The 20431-nt window shown below is 42.2% G+C and overlaps 1 protein-coding gene across 1 annotated transcript in view; it reads right to left on the reverse strand.

The window, feature by feature from the left end:
- The window catches only part of pdxdc1 (pyridoxal-dependent decarboxylase domain containing 1), a 149021-nt gene that overhangs the window by 59750 nt on the left and 68840 nt on the right, over positions 1 to 20431 (reverse strand). Inside the window, exons 13-16 of the mRNA XM_034190083.1 lie at positions 17814 to 17939; positions 9339 to 9389; positions 8241 to 8301; positions 907 to 977 (exon numbers count right to left, since the gene is read on the reverse strand). Of these exons, the coding sequence (XP_034045974.1) occupies positions 907 to 977; positions 8241 to 8301; positions 9339 to 9389; positions 17814 to 17939 (309 nt within the window). The remainder of the gene's footprint in view (positions 1 to 906; positions 978 to 8240; positions 8302 to 9338; positions 9390 to 17813; positions 17940 to 20431) is intronic.

Consider the following 20431-nt stretch of genomic DNA (forward strand, 5'->3'; position numbering starts at 1 on the left):
GAAGGCTCTGCCTCCCATTCTACTCTTACAAACCCTAGGAACTACAAGTAAGCCTGCAGTCTGAGAGCGAAGTGCTCTATTGGGGTGATATGGTACTACGAGGTCCCTAAGATAAGATGGGACCTGATTATTCAAAACCTTATAAGTAAGAAGAAGAATTTTAAATTCTATTCTAGAGTTAACAGGAAGCCAATGAAGAGAGGCCAATATGGGTGAGATATGCTAAATAAAGGTTTGGAGAAAAAAAAAAAACATTGTGGGATAGACAAAAAATGTGAGTAAAAACACCTTAACATTTTGGACCACAATTAAACTTGATTGTTGGATTGTTTATTTATTTTGCCATTAAAATTGGCTATCACTTCTTAAAATAAAATAACTTCTCAAGGTCAGGGCAGCAGTCAAGATAAAGGCTGGCTGAGTCCGGGTCAAGTTTGCCATTCAATGTGGGAACAGCCATGAAGTGGAGGTATCGTGCATACGTGTTTGACCATAGAGAATGGCAGATATCTCTCTGCTCAGTGCTTTGGGCTCTGTGGCTGCAGCTGCAGCGGAGGTGGGGAGACCCACTGCCACTTGATGAGAACAGAGACTAGATCAATACGTGGTTTCACTTTTGAGTCGCCAAACACCAGAAAAGTGTTGCTTTTGACAAAATAAGTCGTCAAGAGGGTTGGGAAAGTCACCACATTTAGCGAGAAAGTCGCCAAGATGGAAACACTGTGAAGGGCGACAATGGAGGAGTTGTGAACCTCTGTGCCCATGTGACATCACACATCGTGGTTATAGCAGCTGGCATGCCTACAACTTTTCATATGGGCTCTCAATATCATAATCTACCAACCCAATCGTAAATTGCCAGTGGGTTTTCATTTCCTTTAAGTAAAACTGGAAAAGCACACTCACCCATCTGTTGAAGGTATCAAGTACTTCTTTTTCCACAGAGCAGTGACCAAGTACTGAAGCTTCATTGGATGCTAAGATGAAAGACAAATGGATATGACAAATTAACTGAGAATACAGCAATATAACATAGGAATATATGCAGTGTCCCAATATTCTGTAAATGAAAGAGAGCATTTTGACACTGCGTACAGAATGATGAGGCAAGCTGTGTTCCTGAGGATCCATTTTACTGTTGGACAAATACAGTGTTCTTAATCAATTCCAAATGTTAATAAGCTTCGAACCTGAATGTTCAACAAGGGTGCGAGTTATGAGTTTTGGTTTTCTCAAGGGAACATATGTGTGCAAAATGATTAATGTGCTATTTATTAGTGTTCATAATTATGATGCAGCTCAACAGTTTTCTCATCTCACTTCTGTATTTTCATTTATTAAAGTACTTGTACATCAAATAACTCAGAGTATTTTTTTAAATGTCAGAAGTGTTGATTAATTCTGTGTCTAATATAGCCACTCTTTTTTTCAGTAACCGCCATCAGCCTTCCATCCACAGAGTCTCAGTTTTTTGATTTGTTAATGATCATCTTTTTGTGCAGCAGCAACTACAGCCTGTCAAATGCTGTTCAAAGAGCATCTCAGTTGAATCTCAGTTTTCAGAAGGACCACAAGTTCTAATTAGGGTTCAAGTCATCATTCTGTCACCTTTGAGACCAGAGCAGTGGAGTACTTGGATGCATGTGATGGAGCATTAAAAATAAATCCTTTTTGGCTGCTCCCTTGTTTGCACTCAGGGTCACCACAGCAGACCCAAGGTTGACCTCCATGTTGATGCTGGCACAATTTTTACACTGGATGCCCTTCTTGATGCAACTCCAGGAAGGAAGGAGTTTTAAATGATACGCCAATATGACTGGATAAAACACTAAAGAATAAATAGCAATACACCCTTTTTGCAGACGGGTAATATTTTTCATACCACCCGAGTAATCAGCCAATCCGGACAGCGGAGCGGCACCACAAGGAAGAGGTGCGGTCAGAGGAACTGTGAAATACTGGTGAGTCACTATTAATAATTTCTTACATGTCCAACCTTATAGGTTGATCGTTAAAACTTAATTCATTAGTTCTAAAAGCCATCATAATTATTTATAGGAAAACGTTCTATTTTTTTCTACTAAGGTTTGAACTTTGAGTGTTTACACAGGAGAGAAAAGTGAGAAAATGTTAATGCCTGTTTGAGAAAAGTGTAAAAAGTGTGTAATGAGGGGTTTTACAGCCTTAAAACATATATAATATTGTAAAAAATAACGTTGACTACTTCGCGGATTTTGTCTATCGCGGGTTATTTTTAGAACATAACTCCCTTTCGCGGCCTTGCAGTTTCGTTGATTTTTTTAGTGCAATTTTGCATGCTTCTTTTTTTTTCTTTTTTTTTAACAGTGCATTGTGTTCTGCGTCCTTATCAGATGGGCCGTTCGCAGCACCGGTCGGCATCACCACGATTGGTCTTACTGCCTCCGATGCGCTTACTGAGTCTCCGGGCTCGGTAAGTGCCGCAGCAGGCCACTCACACCACCCCCTGTCTGCTGTGCCAAGCTGCATCCAACTCTAGCACCAGGTCCAGAGACTACGCTCGCTGTTTTGATGCGCAGCACCCGCTGCATGGTCTCAGTAACTGCAGCTACAGAACTCCGTGGCCAAGACTTGGATTCTTTGCAGGTCCCGCATCCGTATACCTGGTGGCAGTGAGCGAAGGGAGAGCACACGCATTGTGTTCTGCGTGCATTTATCATTTATAGATATATAAATGGATACGGATATGATTCCTTCTTTATGTTCTCTAATGCCATATACCAACACAGTGCAGAGTAGCTACCTAAACTCTGTAAGTGAGATAGAGTATCTCGTCAGTAGTTTTACATCCTCATTGAAGACAACTTTGGATGCTGTAGCTCCTCTGAAAAAGAGAGCTTTAAATCAGAAGTGCCTGACTCCGTGGTATAACTCACAAACTCGTAGCTTAAAGCAGATAACCCGTAAGTTGGAGAGGAAATGGCGTCTCACTAATTTAGAAGATCTTCACTTAGCCTGGAAAAAGAGTCTGTTGCTCTATAAAAAAGCCCTCCGTAAAGCTAGGACATCTTTCTACTCATCACTAATTGAAGAAAATAAGAAGAACCCCAGGTTTCTTTTCAGCACTGTAGCCAGGCTGACGAAGAGTCAGAGCTCTATTGAGCTGAGTATTCCATTAACTTTAACTAGTAATGACTTCATGACTTTCTTTGCTAACAAAATTTTAACTATTAGAGAAAAAATTACTCATAACCATCCCAAAGACGTATCGTTATCTTTGGCTGCTTTCAGTGATGCCGGTATTTGGTTAGACTCTTTCTCTCCGATTGTTCTGTCTGAGTTATTTTCATTAGTTACTTCATCCAAACCATCAACATGTTTATTAGACCCCATTCCTACCAGGCTGCTCAAGGAAGCCCTACCATTATTTAATGCTTCGATCTTAAATATGATCAATCTATCTTTGTTAGTTGGCTATGTACCACAGGCTTTTAAGGTGGCAGTAATTAAACCATTACTTAAAAAGCCATCACTTGACCCAGCTATCTTAGCTAATTATAGGCCAATCTCCAACCTTCTTTTTCTCTCAAAAATTCTTGAAAGGGTAGTTGTAAAACAGCTAACTGATCATCTGCAGAGGAATGGTCTATTTGAAGAGTTTCAGTCAGGTTTTAGAATTCATCATAGTACAGAAACAGCATTAGTGAAGGTTACAAATGATCTTCTTATGGCCTCGGACAGTGGACTCATCTCTGTGCTTGTTCTGTTAGACCTCAGTGCTGCTTTTGATACTGTTGACCATAAAATTTTATTACAGAGATTACAGCATGCCATAGGTATTAAAGGCACTGCGTTGCGGTGGTTTGAATCATATTTGTCTAATAGATTACAATTTGTTCATGTAAATGGGGAATCTTCTTCACAGACTAAAGTTAATTATGGAGTTCCACAAGGTTCTGTGCTAGGACCAATTTTATTCACTTTATACATGCTTCCCTTAGGCAGTATTATTAGACGGTATTGCTTACATTTTCATTGTTACGCAGATGATACCCAGCTTTATCTATCCATGAAGCCAGAGGACACACACCAATTAGCTAAACTGCAGGATTGTCTTACAGACATAAAGACATGGATGACCTCTAATTTCCTGCTTTTAAACTCAGATAAAACTGAAGTTATTGTACTTGGCCCCACAAATCTTAGAAACATGGTGTCTAACCAGATCCTTACTCTGGATGGCATTACCCTGAGCTCTAGTAATACTGTGAGAAATCTTGGAGTCATTTTTGATCAGGATATGTCATTCAAAGCGCATATTAAACAAATATGTAGGACTGCTTTTTTGCATTTACGCAATATCTCTAAAATCAGAAAGGTCTTGTCTCAGAGTGATGCTGAAAAACTAATTCATGCATTATTTCCTCTAGGCTGGACTATTGTAATTCATTATTATCAGGTTGTCCTAAAAGTTCCCTAAAAAGCCTTCAGTTAATTCAAAATGCTGCAGCTAGAGTACTGACGGGGACTAGAAGGAGAGAGCATATCTCACCCATATTGGCCTCTCTTCATTGGCTTCCTGTTAATTCTAGAATAGAATTTAAAATTCTTCTTCTTACTTATAAGGTTTTGAATAATCAGGTCCCATCTTATCTTAGGGACCTCGTAGTACCATATCACCCCAATAGAGCGCTTCGCTCTCAGACTGCAGGCTTACTTGTAGTTCCTAGGGTTTGTAAGAGTAGAATGGGAGGCAGAGCCTTCAGCTTTCAGGCTCCTCTCCTGTGGAACCAGCTCCCAATTCAGATCAGGGAGACAGACACCCTCTCTACTTTTAAGATTAGGCTTAAAACTTTCCTTTTTGCTAAAGCTTATAGTTAGGGCTGGATCAGGTGACCCTGAACCATCCCTTAGTTATGCTGCTATAGACGTAGACTGCTGGGGGGTTCCCATGATGCATTGTTTCTTTCTCTTTTTGCTCTGTATGCACCACTCTGCATTTAATCATTAGTGATCGATCTCTGCTCCCCTCCACAGCATGTCTTTTTCCTGGTTCTCTCCCTCAGCCCCAACCAGTCCCAGCAGAAGACTGCCCCTCCCTGAGCCTGGTTCTGCTGGAGGTTTCTTCCTGTTAAAAGGGAGTTTTTCCTTCCTACTGTAGCCAAGTGCTTGCTCACAGGGGGTCGTTTTGACCGTTGGGGTTTTACATAATTATTGTATGGCCTTGCCTTACAATATAAAGCGCCTTGGGGCAACTGTTTGTTGTGATTTGGCGCTATATAAAAAAAATTGATTGATTGATTGATTGATATATGATAAAATCGTTATCAAGTTGTTTTACCAATGAATATGGCTTTATACACCCTGAAGAAAACCATACACCCGAGGGTATGTTCATTGGTGAACAACTTGATAACTAATAACATATGGAGGAATATGGAAGGGGTGGGTTCTGAACTGCAAGCCTTCCACACTGAAACCAAGCACACTAACCACTTCACCACCACCCCTGCCCATGTGATGGAACACTGTCCTGCATAAAAATCATGGCCTTCTTGAACAATGTAGATTTTTGTCTTGTACCAGTGCTTGAACAAAGTATCTTCTAAAAACTGGCAGTAGGTTTGAGAGTAGATATTAAATCCATCTTCAACCTGAAAAGGTTCAACTACCTCATCCTTAAAAATAGCAGCCCAAACCAGTACCCCTCCTCCACCTTACTGGCACCTGACTGGAAGTGCTGCTGTGTGTCCATGAGTGATCCAGCCATGGGACAGTCCATCCATCTGGTCCACCAACAGTCACTTATTTTATCTGTCCATAAAACCTTTGTCAAATCTGTCTTCAGATATTTCTTGGCCCAATCTTAATATTTCAGCTTGTGAGCCTTGCTGAGTGGTGGCCGTGTTTCAGCCTTCCTTACCTGGGTTGTGTCTTTGGGCACTAAGGACCTTGTGCTTATGGACACTGCAGGGAGGTTGCAGTTCTGTAATACTGTGGTGGCAATGGAGGACTATGGGCTCTTGGTAGAACCATGTTTAATTCTTCTCAGGTCTGTTGCAGTTGTGTTTTTCTTCTCCATGTTTCTTGCTGGGTCAGCACAGTGACTTTGTGATAACGCTGCTGTCTCACAGCAAAATGTTGTGGGATCACTTCCCATCTGGTCCTTTTTGTTTGGAGTTTGCATGTTCTTCTCATTTGTTTGCGTGAGTTCCCTCCTGGTGTTCCGGTGTCCTCACTCTTCGAAACACATGCAGGTTAGATGAACTGGAAACTTGAAATCACCCTGGAGGTGTGAGTGTGAATGCATTTGTGAGTCTATATGTGGCCCTGTGGCAGACTAACTAGGCTGTTCCGGGTGTACTTCGCCTCTCACCCAATGACCGCTAAGAAAGGCTGGAGCTCTCCTGTGACCCCTATTTGGAATACGTGAGTCTGGAATGAACAACTGCATTAATGGATGAATGTGTCTTGTGACCCTTTAAACTATTTACACAAAACTTTTGACTGTTCTGTGATTATTCCTCAACAGCTTTCCTATTTTAGGAATGTTGCATGTCTCTGAAAAGTATTTCACAATTGTTGACTTTTCAGTACCTGTTAAATCTTTTGTTTTTTTTGCCCATTTTACCTGAGGTAAAGAACCTAGCAAATAATTATGCAAACCTTGATATAGGGTGTTAATCAATTCAGGCCACACACTCCCTCATTACATCAACACATATCACCTGAGAATACTGAAATAAGCACTCAGGTTTATAGAGTATGGAGTTGGAAAATCTTCTTTCAGCTGCTCCCGTTAGGGGGCACCACAGCAGATCAATCATTTCTATCTCACCCTGCCCTCTGTATCTTCCTCTGTCACACTAACCACCTGCATGTCCTCCCTCAGCACAGCCATAAACCTTCTCTTTGGCCTCCCTCTACTCCTCCTGCCTGATGGTTCCATCCTTAAGCATCCTTCTCCCTACGTATATACCCTGGGTCCCTCCTCTGCACATGTCCAAACCATCTCAATCTCACCTCTGTCTTTGTCTCCAAACTGTCCTACCTGTAGTATCGCTCTGATGTGTTATTCCTAATCCTGTCCATTCTTGTTACTCCCAAAGAGAATCGCAATATCGTCAGCTCTGCCTCCTGTCTTTTTGTTAACGCCACTGTCTCTAAGTCGTACAGCTTAGCTGGTTTCATTGCTGTCTTGTAAAACTTTCACTTTACTATTGCAGACATTCTTTGGTCACAGATCACTCCTGTTTTCTCTACCCTGCCTGCACTCTCTGCTTTACCTCTCTACCACATTCTCCATTACGTTGGACAGTTGACCCCAATTATTTAAACTCATCTACTTTCACCACCTCTACCCCTTGTAACTGTACTATTCCACTGGGCTCCCTCTCATTCCCACACATGTACTCAGTCTTGCTCCTACTAACGTTCATTCACCTTCTCTCCAGAGCATATCTCCACCTTTCCAGGCTAGATTCAAACTGTTTTCTACTTTCACTACAGATCACAATGTCATCTGTAGACATCATGGTCCATGTCTGATCTTATCAGTCAACCTGTCCATCACCATTTCAAACAAGAAAGGAATCAGAGATGATCCTTGGTGTAATCCCACCTCAACCTGTCATTCCTACTGTGCATCTCACCACTGTCACACTATCCTTGTACAGGTCCTGCACTACTCTAACATACTTCTCTGCCACTCCAGACTTCCTCATACAACCCCAATTCCAATGAAGTTGGGACGTTGTGTAAAATGTAAATAACAACAGAATACAATGATTTGCAAATCCTCTTCAACCTATATTCAACTGAATACACCACAAAGACAAGATATTCAATGTTCAAACTGATAAACTTTATTGTTTTTGTGGAAACATTTGGATAACATGCACAAGTCTTCAGCATCCTGACTCTGGCGTCCCAGCTGGGACATGTATCCTTGTAAAAACTTATAAAACTTACATCTGCAGCAGACAACAGACTTCCGTACATACTTTTTACTCACTTCCAAAATGGTGACCATGCAGCCTTGACAGCACAGGGGTCACGTGATAGGTGCGCCCTCTCACCTTTATATAATGTAACTCTGTGGGTGTGTGACGTAACCATGACATTGAAGGTTAACCCTCAAATAAGAATAATCTGACCAAAAGGAGCACGCTGGAGAACCACCTGCAGTGTCATGATGCAGTTTAACAGCACGCCCAGGACACGTTGTGTGACGCGTCAATGATAATAAGTACAATTCTTACCAGAGCTAATTTCTGCAGAAAACCTGAACAGCACCACAGGACAGCTGAGCTCATCCTCCACCTGTTGCAGACACACAACAATTCCAATTAGTGGAGATCATTCTCACAGCTCCGAGTGAAGCTAAGTGAAGCTAACAAATACAATTGCACTGGAAATCAAGTGACTGCCATTAACCAACAACCCTTAAACCCCCTTTACACAGGGACGGGGTCTGTCCAGCGGTCCTTATGCGGTCATTGTAATATACAAGTATAAGTAGGTACATTAAGTTCATTGTGGACTCACCAATGTTTTGTCCTTTTTTCCATCAATTACATAATTGAGAGTTTGACACTCAGAGCTCTGTCTGGAGCTCCAATCTGGTCAGAGAAGGACAAGTGAGGACAGGACAACAGTCACATGACTGTTTTCAGTTCCTGCAATGTTTTTTTTTAATCTGTTCTAATTTATTTTTCATGCCTCAGTTGTTTTCCAGCCATAGAAAGTCCAGTGAAAGGTGTTATATAAATAAACCAATGATGTAGTTTTACTGCAGATTTAGCCGATGGCACCCGTGAATGACAGAGAAACGCACACAAAATAAATTCAAACTGACCAGTGTGAAAAATTAACCGTTTAATATTGAGCTCATTAAGTTCTCTTCTCTCTCTGATCAGTGAGGAAATATGACGGCCAATCGCTCAAAATCCAGCATATATGTCCAGAAAGCGGGAGAGCTTCATGAAATTGTGACGTCATCTGTAGCGCACAAACTCCACATGAGGCAACATCACCACACAAGGGCCGCTGAAACGGTTACAAAGAAGGGTGTTTTCACATCACCTCTGTGGATAGGGCGTGTTTTAAGCTGCACAACAGACTGACAACTGCCACCGTCCTATGTAAAGGGACCTTAAAGCCTTTCTTTGCATCACTGTGACATCAGTGCCCCAACAAAGGATAAAAATTTAAGTCCCTCAGGACTGTAACATCAAACTGATGAAACTCTTTTGGATGAAAAGTGAAACATTTTGAAGGAAACCAGTCCTGTTGACCTGACTCAACCTACTTGGACAGTCATTACCTTCTTATCTATGACAGATTATAAGATCACGTACCAATATCTTGATGAAGGGCAGTGTTTTTAGCTTCTCAAGGAGATGCTGACTCTGGAGGGGAGACAAACAAAAATGAAATTCTTTTTATTTTCACAACGACATGTATCAATTCTGCTTTAGCAGTTTTGCTTTTACGTGCCTTTTTTTTTTTTTTTTTTTTTTAATTCTATTGTACATTTATTTTCATTCTCAGGAATTTTATTCCTTGTTTTTAGTGTAAAGCACTTTGCTCTCCTTTTGGCTGCTGTAAAGGGCTATATAAATAAATGTTGATTGATAGATAGATAAACAGATTGATTGATTGATTATCAGGTGCCACCCTCCCTTTTCAGCATTAAAATGAGGGCTTTGGTAGGCCTGTCATGACGATGACCATATTGTACAATATATGGACTTACACAGCCCTAACCATGACCAGTTTCACTGTCCTCAGCATTCTGTTTCCTGACAACCATTGTTTAGTTTACTTACATTAGAATTTCACCAACATTTTAGTTGCATAATGTCATCATTAATGGCAAAGTTTTACTCCTGTTACAAACGTTACTTGTGGCTCATAATGTTTTCACCAAAGACCTCATCCTAGACAGATGTTGTGAAGAATAATTCCAAGTGGACCTAATTTCAAACTCTCCACAGCTCCCGTGCTGGAACATCTGGGTTTAAGCCCAGCACTTAGCTTCGACAGTAATAAATGACACACAACTCGAAGAAAAAATTGTAGTTCCTTAACCGGCTGCTTAAAGCTGAAAGGAGTAGGTTCTCATAGAAGCTGTAATTTCTGATAGAAGCCTTTAAAATGTCCAACTGCAGAGCAGCAATAAACATGTTTACAGTCTGGAAAAAAAAACAAAAAAACAAAACAAAACCAAACAAAAACAGTTTTGATTTCTATAGCTAATGCTGCCTGTCCATGACAATTGTGAGTTTTGTCATTGTATACGAGGTCTATTAGAAAAGTATCTGACCTTATTATTTTTTTAAAAAACCATATGGATTTGAATCACGTGTGATTACATCAGCCAAGCTTGAACCCTCGTGGGCATGCAAGAGTTTTTTCACGCCTGTCGGTGACGTCATTCGCCTGTTAGCACGCCTTGCAGGAGGAGTGGTCCAGCCCCCTCGTCGGAATTCCTTTGTCTGAGAAGTTGCTGAGCGACTGGTGCTGTGCTTCATCAAAATTTTTTCCAAAACTGTGAGGCACATCCGAGTGGACACCATTCGACAAATTAAGCTGGTTTTCGGTGAAAATTTTAACGGCTGATGAGAGATTTTGGATTGTTTCTATCGCTGTAAGGACTTCCCACAGAGCGGGACGTCGCGCAGCGCTCCGAGGTGACGTCGTCATCAGTGGCGGCTGGTGAAAAACAGTCTTGGTGGGGCTGCTGTGCCAATAGATTCCCTTGCCTTGTCCAGTACAGGCATTGAAGAGAAGTCAGAAAATTACTACAATTCCACAATAATCATTACATGTCCTTCTCAAAATCAGCAGTTTTACAGATAAAGTTAACCATTTACAGCTATATCAGACCCCATTTCTACTTTGGAAAGGAACAGTATCAAATGCAATACAACACTCAAGTTCTTGAGCAAAGAACATTTCACTATTTGACACCAATTACACACATAGTACACCAAACTGTACTGCACTGCCATTAATCTTCAGACAAACAGATCCTGGGGTCCACAATGACACACCCCCTTAACAAAATAGAAAATATCACAATGTTCACACCACCTTCCAAGAGAGAGAGAGAGAGAGAAAATGTTTGTGTGTGTTCGTGTGTGAGAGAGTGAGTGTGTGAGAGTGAGAGAAAGAAAGTGTTCGTGTGTGAGAGAGAGAGAGAGAGAGAGAGAGAGAGAGAGTGTGTGTGTGTGTGTGTGTGTGAGAGAAAATTAAGGTAATATTTTGCATGAACATTACTGAGTGGAATGGAGGCAAACTAAAGAAGCTTGAAAAACTTAAATAACTTGACTAACTAATAACACCAAAACCTTTAAATTAAATTGGTTAAAATTAATTAACAGTGTAGAGGACAAAGCAAATTAAGTATACAAAACCACTTAATTAAATGCGTTGCTAAACTTGGGTTTGTCTTACTATAAGTGCCTTGTGTGTACACAGTGGCTGAGTTAGAATTTTTTTTTAAAAACATGCAAATTGCTATTTTAGGGTTTTGTTTTGTTTTTAAACTGAGCAAATAATTTGTTTTAGAGTGTGGAATACTCCAAAGAATATTTCACTTCTGTGAACTGATCCTCATAACGTGTAAAGTGAAATCAAAATACCAGCATGGCTGCAGCTTTGAACACTGTTACAAACAGCCCCGGCCTCCCCTATTACCGTTATAACTGGTCTGCCATTGAAGGAAATTTAAAACTGCTGGCTAAGGCTAAGCGTAAATTTGGTAAGATTGTAATTCACGTCGGCAGTAATGACACTCGGTTACGCCAATCGGAGGTCACTAAAATTAACACTGAATCGGTGTGTAAGTTTGCAAAAACAATGTCGGACTCTGTAGTTTTCTCTGGGCCCCTCCCCAATCGGACCGGGAGTGACATGTTTAGCCGCATGTTCTCCTTGAATTGCTGGCTGTCTGAGTGGTGTCCAAAAAATGAGGTGGGCTTCATAGATAATTGGCAAAACTTCTGGGGAAAACCTGGTCTTGTTAGGAGAGACGGCATCCATCCCACTTTGGATGGAGCAGCTCTCATTTCTAGAAATCTGGCCAATTTTCTTAAATCCTCCAAACCGTGACTATCCAGGGTTGGGACCAGGAAGCAGAGTTGTAGTATTACACACTTCTCTGCAGCTTCTCTCCCCCTGCCATCCCCTCATTACCCCATCCCCGTAGAGACGGTGCCTGCTCCCAGACCACCAATAACCAGCAAAAATCTATTTAAGCATAAAAATTCAAAAATAAAAAATAATATAACACCTTCAACTGCACCACAGACTAAAACAGTTAAATGTGGTCTACTAAACATTAGATCTCTCTCTTCTAAGTCCCTGTTAGTAAATGATATAATAATTGATCAACATATTGATTTATTCTGCCTTACAGAAGCCTGGTTACAGCAGGATGAATATGTTAGTTTAAATGAGTCAACACCCCCGAGTCACACTAACTGCCAGAACACTTGTAGCACGGGCCGAGGTGGAGGATTAGCAGCAATCTTCCATTCCAGCTTATTAATTAATCAAAAACCCAGACAGAGCTTTAATTCATTTGAAAGCTTGTCTCTTAGTCTTGTCCATCCAAATTGGAAGTCCCAAAAAACAGTTTTATTTGTTGTTATCTATCGTCCACCTGGTCGTTACTGTGAGTTTCTCCGTGAATTTTCGGACCTTTTGTCTGACTTAGTGCTTAGCTCAGATAAGATAATTATAGTGGGCGATTTTAACATCCACACAGATGCTGAGAATGACAACCTCAACACTACATTTAATCTATTGTTAGACTCGACTGGCTTTGTTCAAAATGTAAATGAGTCCACCCACCACTTTAATCATACCTTAGATCTTGTTCTGACTTATGGTATGGAAATTGAAGACTTAAAAACCCCCTTCTGTCTGATCATTTCTTAATAACATTTACATTTACTCTGATGGACTACCCAGCAGTGGGGAATAAGTTTCATTACACTAGAAGTCTTTCAGAAAGCGCTGTAACTAAGTTTAAGGATATGATTCCTTCTTTATGTTCTCCAATGCCATATACCAACACAGGGCAGAGTAGCTACCTAAACTCTGTGAGTGAGATAGATTATCTCGTCAATAGTTTTATATCCTCATTAAGGACAACTTTGGATGCTGTAGCTCCTCTGAAAAAGAGAGCCTTAAATCAGAAGTGCCTGACTCCGTGGTATAACTCACAAACTCGCAGCTTAAAGCAGATAACCCGTACGTTGGAGAGGAAATGGCATCTCACTATTTTAGAAGATCTTCACTTAGCCTGGAAAAAGAGTCTGTTGCTCTATAAAAAAAGCCCTCCATAAAGCTAGGACATCTTACTACTCATCACTAATTGAAGAACATAAGAACAACCCCAGGTTTCTTTTCAGCACTGTAGCCAGGCTGACAAAGAGTCAGAGCTCTACTGAGCCGAGTATTCCTTTAACTTTAACTAGTAATGACTTCATGACTTTCTGTGCTAATAAAATTTTAACTAATAGAGAAAAAAATACTCACAACCATCCCAAAGACATATCATTATCGTTGGCTGCTTTCAGTGATGCCGGTATTTGGTTAGACTCTTTCTCTCCGATTGTTCTGTCTGAGTTATTTTCATTAGTTACTTCCTCCAAACCATCAACATGTCTATTAGACCCCATTCCTACCAGGCTGCTCAAGGAAGCCCTACCATTAATTAATGCTTCGATCTTAAATATGATCAATCTATCTTTATTAGTTGGCTATGTACCACAGGCTTTTAAGGTGGCAGTAATTAAACCATTACTTAAAAAGCCATCACTTGACCCAGCTATCTTAGCTAATTATAAGCCAATCTCCAACCTTCCTTTTCTCTCAAAAATTCTTGAAAGGGTAGTTGTAAAACAGCTAACTGATCATCTGCAGAGGAATGGTCTATTTGAAGAGTTTCAGTCAGGGTTTAGAATTCATCATAGTACAGAAACAGCATTAGTGAAGGTTACAAATGATCTTCTTATGGCCTCAGACAGTGGACTCATCTCTGTGCTTGTTCTGTTAGACCTCAGTGCTGCTTTTGATACTGTTGACCATAAAATTTTATTACAGAGATTAGAGCATGCCATAGGTATTAAAGGCACTGCGCTGCGGTGGTTTGAATCATATTTATCTAATAGAATACAATTTGTTCATGGAAATGGGGAATCTTCTTCACAGACTAAGGTTAATTATGGAGTTCCACAAGGTTCTGTGCTAGGACCAATTTTATTCACTTTATACATGCTTCCCTTAGGCAGTATTATTAGACAGCATTGCTTAAATTTTATTTGTTACGCAGATGATACCCAGCTTTATCTATCCATGAAGCCAGAGGACACACACCAATTAGCTAAACTGCAGGATTGTCTTACAGACATAAAGACATGGATGACCTCTAATTTCCTGCTTTTAAACTCAGATAAAACTGAAGTTATTGTACTTGGCCCCACAAATCTTAGAAACATGGTGTCTAACCAGATCCTTACTCTGGATGGCATTACCCTGACCTCTAGTAATACTGTGAGAAATCTTGGAGTCATTTTTGATCAGGATATGTCATTCAATGTGCATATTAAACAAATATGTAGGACTGCTTTTTTTCATTTGCGCAATATCTCTAAAATTAGAAAGGTCTTGTCTCAGAGTGATGCTGAAAAACTAATTCATGCATTTATTTCCTCTAGGCTGGACTATTGTAATTCATTATTATCAGGTTGTCCTAAAAGTTCCCTGAAAAGTCTTCAGTTAATTCAAAATGCTGCAGCTAGAGTACTGACAGGGACTAGAAGGAGAGAGTATATCTCACCCATATTGGCCTCTCTTCATTGGCTTCCTGTTAATTCTAGAATAGAATTTAAAATTCTTCTTCTTACTTATAAGGTTTTGAATAATCAGGTCCCATCTTATCTTAGGGACCTCATAGTACCATATCACCCCAGACTGTAGGCTTACTTGTAGTTCCTAGGGTTTGTAAGAGTAGAATGGGAGGCAGAGCCTTCAGCTTTCAGGCTCCTCTCCTGTGGAACCAGCTCCCAATTCGGATCAGGGAGACAGACACCCTCTCTACTTTTAAGATTAGGCTTAAAACTTTCCTTTTTGCTAAAGCTTATAGTTAGGGCTGGATCAGGTGACCCTGAACCATCCCTTAGTTATGCTCCTATAGACAGACTGCTGGGGGGTTCCCATGATGCACTGAGTGTTTCTTTCTCTTTTTGCTCTGTATGCACCACTCTGCCTTTAATCATTAGTGATTGATCTCTGCTCCCCTCCACAGCATTTCTTTTTCCTGTTTCTCTCCCTCAGCCCCAACCAGTCCCAGCAGAAGACTGCCCCTCCCTGAGCCTGGTTCTGCTGGAGGTTTCTTCCTGTTAAAAGGGAGTTTTTCCTTCCTACTGTCGCCAAGTGCTTGCTCACAGGGGGTCGTTTTGACCGTTGGGGTTTTTCCGTAATTATTGTATGGCTTTGCCTTACAATATAAAGCGCCTTGGGGCAACTGTTTGTTGTGATTTAGCGCTATATAAATAAAATTGATTTGATTTGATTTAAACCACGAGAAAGACGAAACTTTGGTGTCATTGATTTAATTCGTTTTTGTCCCGTTTTAAACCTCGGAAGACATAACGAGCAGGAGTCCCAGAGTTCTTCAACTTACTCCAGCAAAACACACGGAGACAGAATAAAAATAAATAAACATAACCCAAACGTCGTCGTCGCTCTTCCTGACTGACTGACAGCAGCAGCTGAAGCGTCACGTATATCACTGACTGCAGCAATCTAACGTTCCCGCATTTTTGTAGCAAGGGCTAAAATTCCGGCGCCCCAAAGCCATTAATTTTGGCAATGTTGATTTGCCAAATATTTATTAATTTTCCCTAGCAACTACATACAATTGGTTATTTCGCTGCACTTCAAGGGCGCTTTGAATGACCGCCCAAGACAAGGAATGATACGTTCTCTGCTCCTGTCGGTGGAAATGCACTGTTGAATGAGAGTCAGTTGGAGGAAGTGTTGTTTTAATCATTCATATTACATGTAGGCACATCCTATTAAGTAAAACTGACATTGATAATACTTTTTAAACATATATATATTATGACTTTTCCCCTCCACATCTAGGAGGGCAGTGCCCGAGCGCCCCCTATGGACCAGCCGCCACTGGTCGTCATCCTGTTTCAAGCTGAAAACCTCAAAATGTAAGCCTCTGTTGACCCAGGACGTCGTGAGACAACAGAGAACTTTCAGAAGAAGTCGGGATCAGCAGTTTATCCGGACATTCCACTGTTAAAGGAGATTTTTTTAATGAAAGACGTGCTGACGGATTGGCGCATCGGCTCGCAGCCGGCGCAGCACGCCCGCCACAGGAAAAACACCTCCGTTGGAAGCCTTAAGGACAAGGTGGAACATGCCCTGCTGTTAAACAATTTCTCAGATACTCACTCAACTGAAAGCCACCAAACACCGCCTGGATTTTACAAATGGTTATCAACACGGAGGTGTTTTTCCTGTGGCGGGCACGCTGCGCCGGCTGCGAGCCGACGCGCCAATCCGTCCGTACGTCTTTCATTAATAAAATCTCCTTTAACAGTGGAATGTCCGGATAAACTGCTGATCCCGACCTCTTCTGAAAGTTCTCTGTTCTCTCACGACGTCCTGGGTCAACAGAGGCTTACATTTGGAGGTTTTCAGCTTGAAACAGGATGACGACATCGCCTCAGAGTGCTGCGCGACGTCCCGCTCCGTGGGAAGTCCTTACAGCGATAGAAACAATCCAAAATATCTCATCAGCCGTTAAAATTTTCACCGAAAACCAGCTTAATTTGTCGAATGGTATCCACTCGGATGTGCCTCACAGTTTTGGAAAAAATTTTGATTGAAGCACAGCGCCAGTCTCTCAGCAACTTCTCAGACAATGAAAATCCGACGAGGGGGCTGGACCACTCCTCCCACAAGGCGTGCTCACAGGCGAATGACGTCACCGACAGGCGTGGAAAAACTTACGCATGCGCATGAAGGTTCAAGCTTGACTGACGTAAAAACATATGAATCAAATCCATATAGTTTTTAAAAAATAAAAAGGTAGGATACTTTTCTAATAGACCTCGTATATATAACACACAAGGAAAAGTGTCCTCTGCATTTAACCATCCTAATTACAGTTAAACAGTCCAACCACTAGGAGCAGTGGGCAGCCACAGTCCAGCACCCGAGGACTAACTCCAGATGTAGAGGGTCTGCCCTGGTCAGGAGCAGAGAAAAAAGCAGACCCTACAGAGCAGACACAGGCAGAACATGCAAACTCCACACAGAAAGGGTGGGAGGTGATCCCACAACCTTCTCGCTGTGAGGCATCAGTGCTAACCACTAAGCCACTATGCTGCCATAAGAAGCAGTTTAATGCATTTTTAGCTCACATCCTACAATAACATCATATGACCGGTTAGTCTGTGGCGGTGTTTGCACTCTAAATCAGTACTGCACTGATTAATTTAATTTTTGTCCTGAGTGAAAAAAATAAACCCCAAAAATCTGGAGAGTAGATTAAAATGTTGAACTTCTCCTTTAAAGATCTGGAACAAATGATTTATTGTAGGATGCCTCAACCCAGTGTGTGTGGAGCCATGTTTCATTTTTAGGTGAGCTATTTTAACTTACTAAAAATATCCAAATTTAAGGGAGATTCATTGAGGGTTGATTGCTGTGTAAGCTGCCACTTTAATAGACACACAATGACAACATGGTTAAATCTCAAATGCATGCACGTGAATGTTACCGTTAGTGTTCCTCACCAGAATTTTAGCCAGTGTGATCGTCTCCACGATCCTGCTGTGGCCCAGGTACTGCAGTGAGAGCCAGAGAGGCAGAGCTCGCAGCTTTTCCACCGGCTGGCTGGACGTCAAACCTGCTGCCAGTGACTAAGAGAGGAAACATAAAGTTATGTCTATTTACAAATTAAAATAGAAAAAGACAAAGAGTGAGCTAAATGTTTGGCAACACATGAATCCAGCAGCAGCTGATCCTTCAGAGCTGAAGCACAAACACTGACCACCTGCATGTTTTCTCAACCACGCCTTGACCTGATGCTCCTTGTACTGTTGCTCATCTTGGACTGCCGGACCCCGTTTACTATCTCAGTAAACTGTTTTTACCTACAGAGCTTTGTGTCTGAGTCCTGCATTTGCATCCTGCCACATCTGTCAAGCAGACCTGATAGATCAGTCTGGCCAACGATGGACGAAGCAGACTCAAACGCCCTTCTAGTTAGCGGTACGTCATCACAGCAGGCAGCTTGCTCAGCAAGAGGACCAGCTGGCCGCTTTCAGCACTGGTTTTAGCGAGCTGGCTCAGAGACAAGAAGCTTATACGCGTATGTCGTCAGTGAGCACTCAGTTGGAGCAACTTCTGACGAAGCTCGACTCTCAGGCCAGCCCGGACCTGACAAGAGGTAACACCAGTCACCCCCTGCCAAGACTGCCGGCTGCCTTACCAGCTTCCGTACCCGAGACCGCCATCTGCACCCAGCTTTCCTGCCCAGAGCGGTTCTCTGTGGAGTCAGGTGACATGATCCCATTTATCACTTAATGTGAACTCCAATACGAACTCAGGTCATGTATGTTTCTGTCAGATAAGACAAAGGTAGCATACATGATATCACACCTGTCCATCCGGGCTGCTGCGTGGACCACCGCAAAATGGAGCCTTCAGTCGCCATCTTGCTCCTCCCTTCAGGCATTCACCACAGCGCTCCAGCAGGTGTTTCAGCACACATCCCGGGGCGCGATGTGGCACACTCACTCCTGAGGCTGAAGCAGAGCACTCGCCAAGCGGCAGACTACACCGCAGATTTCCGCATCCTTGCCACCAAGAGCGAATGGAATTCTGTCGCCCTCTTAGATGTCTTCCTCCAGGGGCTGGCCTCTGACGTTTAAGATCAACTCATCACAGCTGAGCTTCTTGAGGGCCTGGACGAGTTGATCACTCTCGCAATCCGGATCGACCAAGGGCTGGCAGAAGGACCACGCTGCGAGACGCGCTACCCTGCACAACGCGCTACCCTGCACGACGTGCCTCCATTCCCAACCACAGTTCAGCCACCACGCACCATGCTGAAGTCGACTTCTCACACCATGGTTCCAAGGAACCCATGCAGTTGGGTCGTACGCGGCTGTCCCAAGAGGAATGATGCTGCCAGCGAGACGACGGACTCAGCTTAGATTTTTTTCGCCTCTCACGACTCCTGGTGGTCAGGACAGTGGATGGCCATGAATTGGGACAAATTTCGCACTGAACTCAGTCTGTACGCCTTACTATCGATGAGAACCATATCAAATCCATTAGCTTTATTGTCTTTGATAAAAGGACTCATTCCGTAATTCTGGGGCACCCCTGGCTGCAACAGCACAGCCCAAATTTCAACTGGGCAAATGGGAAAATCAGTGAGTGGGAATCAGCTTGTTCAGGGAAATGTTTAAATAAGGCCAAGTCACACCCGTCTCCAGTTCTTCCTGATCTAGTCAGTTTCACCCTGTTACCATGATTTGGCGCCTGTATTTAGCAAAGCTAAGGCTAAGTCTCTTCCACCCCCCATGTTTATGATTGTGCGATAGATCTGTTGCCTGGGTCCAGCCCACCTTGTGGAAAACTATATTCTCTGTCGCCCCCTGAACAAACCGCCATGCAGGAGTATATTCAGAAGTGGCCCTCTCATCATCACCTGCAGGAGCAGGATTCTTCTTCGTCGACAAGAAAGATAAGACGCTTCATCCCAGTATCGATTACCATGGGCTAAACGAGATTACTGTTAAGAACCGGTATCCGCTTCCTTTGATTTCTTCTGCTTTTAAATCACTAGAGGGCGCCAAAGTATTTTCTAAACTCGACCTCCATAATGCATATCATTTGGTCAGGATTAAGCAGGGAGATGAGTGGAAGACGGTTTTCAACACACCAACAGGTCATTATGAATACCTAGTAATGCCATTCGGTCTTACGAACGCTCCAGCCGTTTTCCAGAACGTTGTTAATGATGTTCTACGGGAGTATTTATACAAGTTCGTCTTTGTCTGTTTGGATGACATTTTGATTTTTCCCCTGATCTCGAGACCCACACTCAACACGTCCGGTCATTATTACAGATGTTACTGCGGAACGATTTGTATGTCAAAGCAGAAAAGCGTGAGTTCCATCGATCCACAGTGTCCTTTCTGGGGTTTGTAATTGAGGAGGGTAGTATTCAGATGGATCCAGCTAAGGTGGCGGCAGTACGTGAGTGGGCGGTGCCCGGTAGCCATAAGGAGGTCCAGAGATTTCTGGGATTTGCACATTTCTATCGTAAATTCATCTGAAATTTCAGCTCTGTTGCCGCTCCACTTTATAACATCACCTCATCCCTTCGTGCATTCAAGTG

The sequence above is a fragment of the Thalassophryne amazonica genome, chromosome 16, assembly GCF_902500255.1.
Source record: "Thalassophryne amazonica chromosome 16, fThaAma1.1, whole genome shotgun sequence".
Classification (NCBI taxonomy): Eukaryota; Metazoa; Chordata; class Actinopteri; order Batrachoidiformes; family Batrachoididae; genus Thalassophryne; species Thalassophryne amazonica.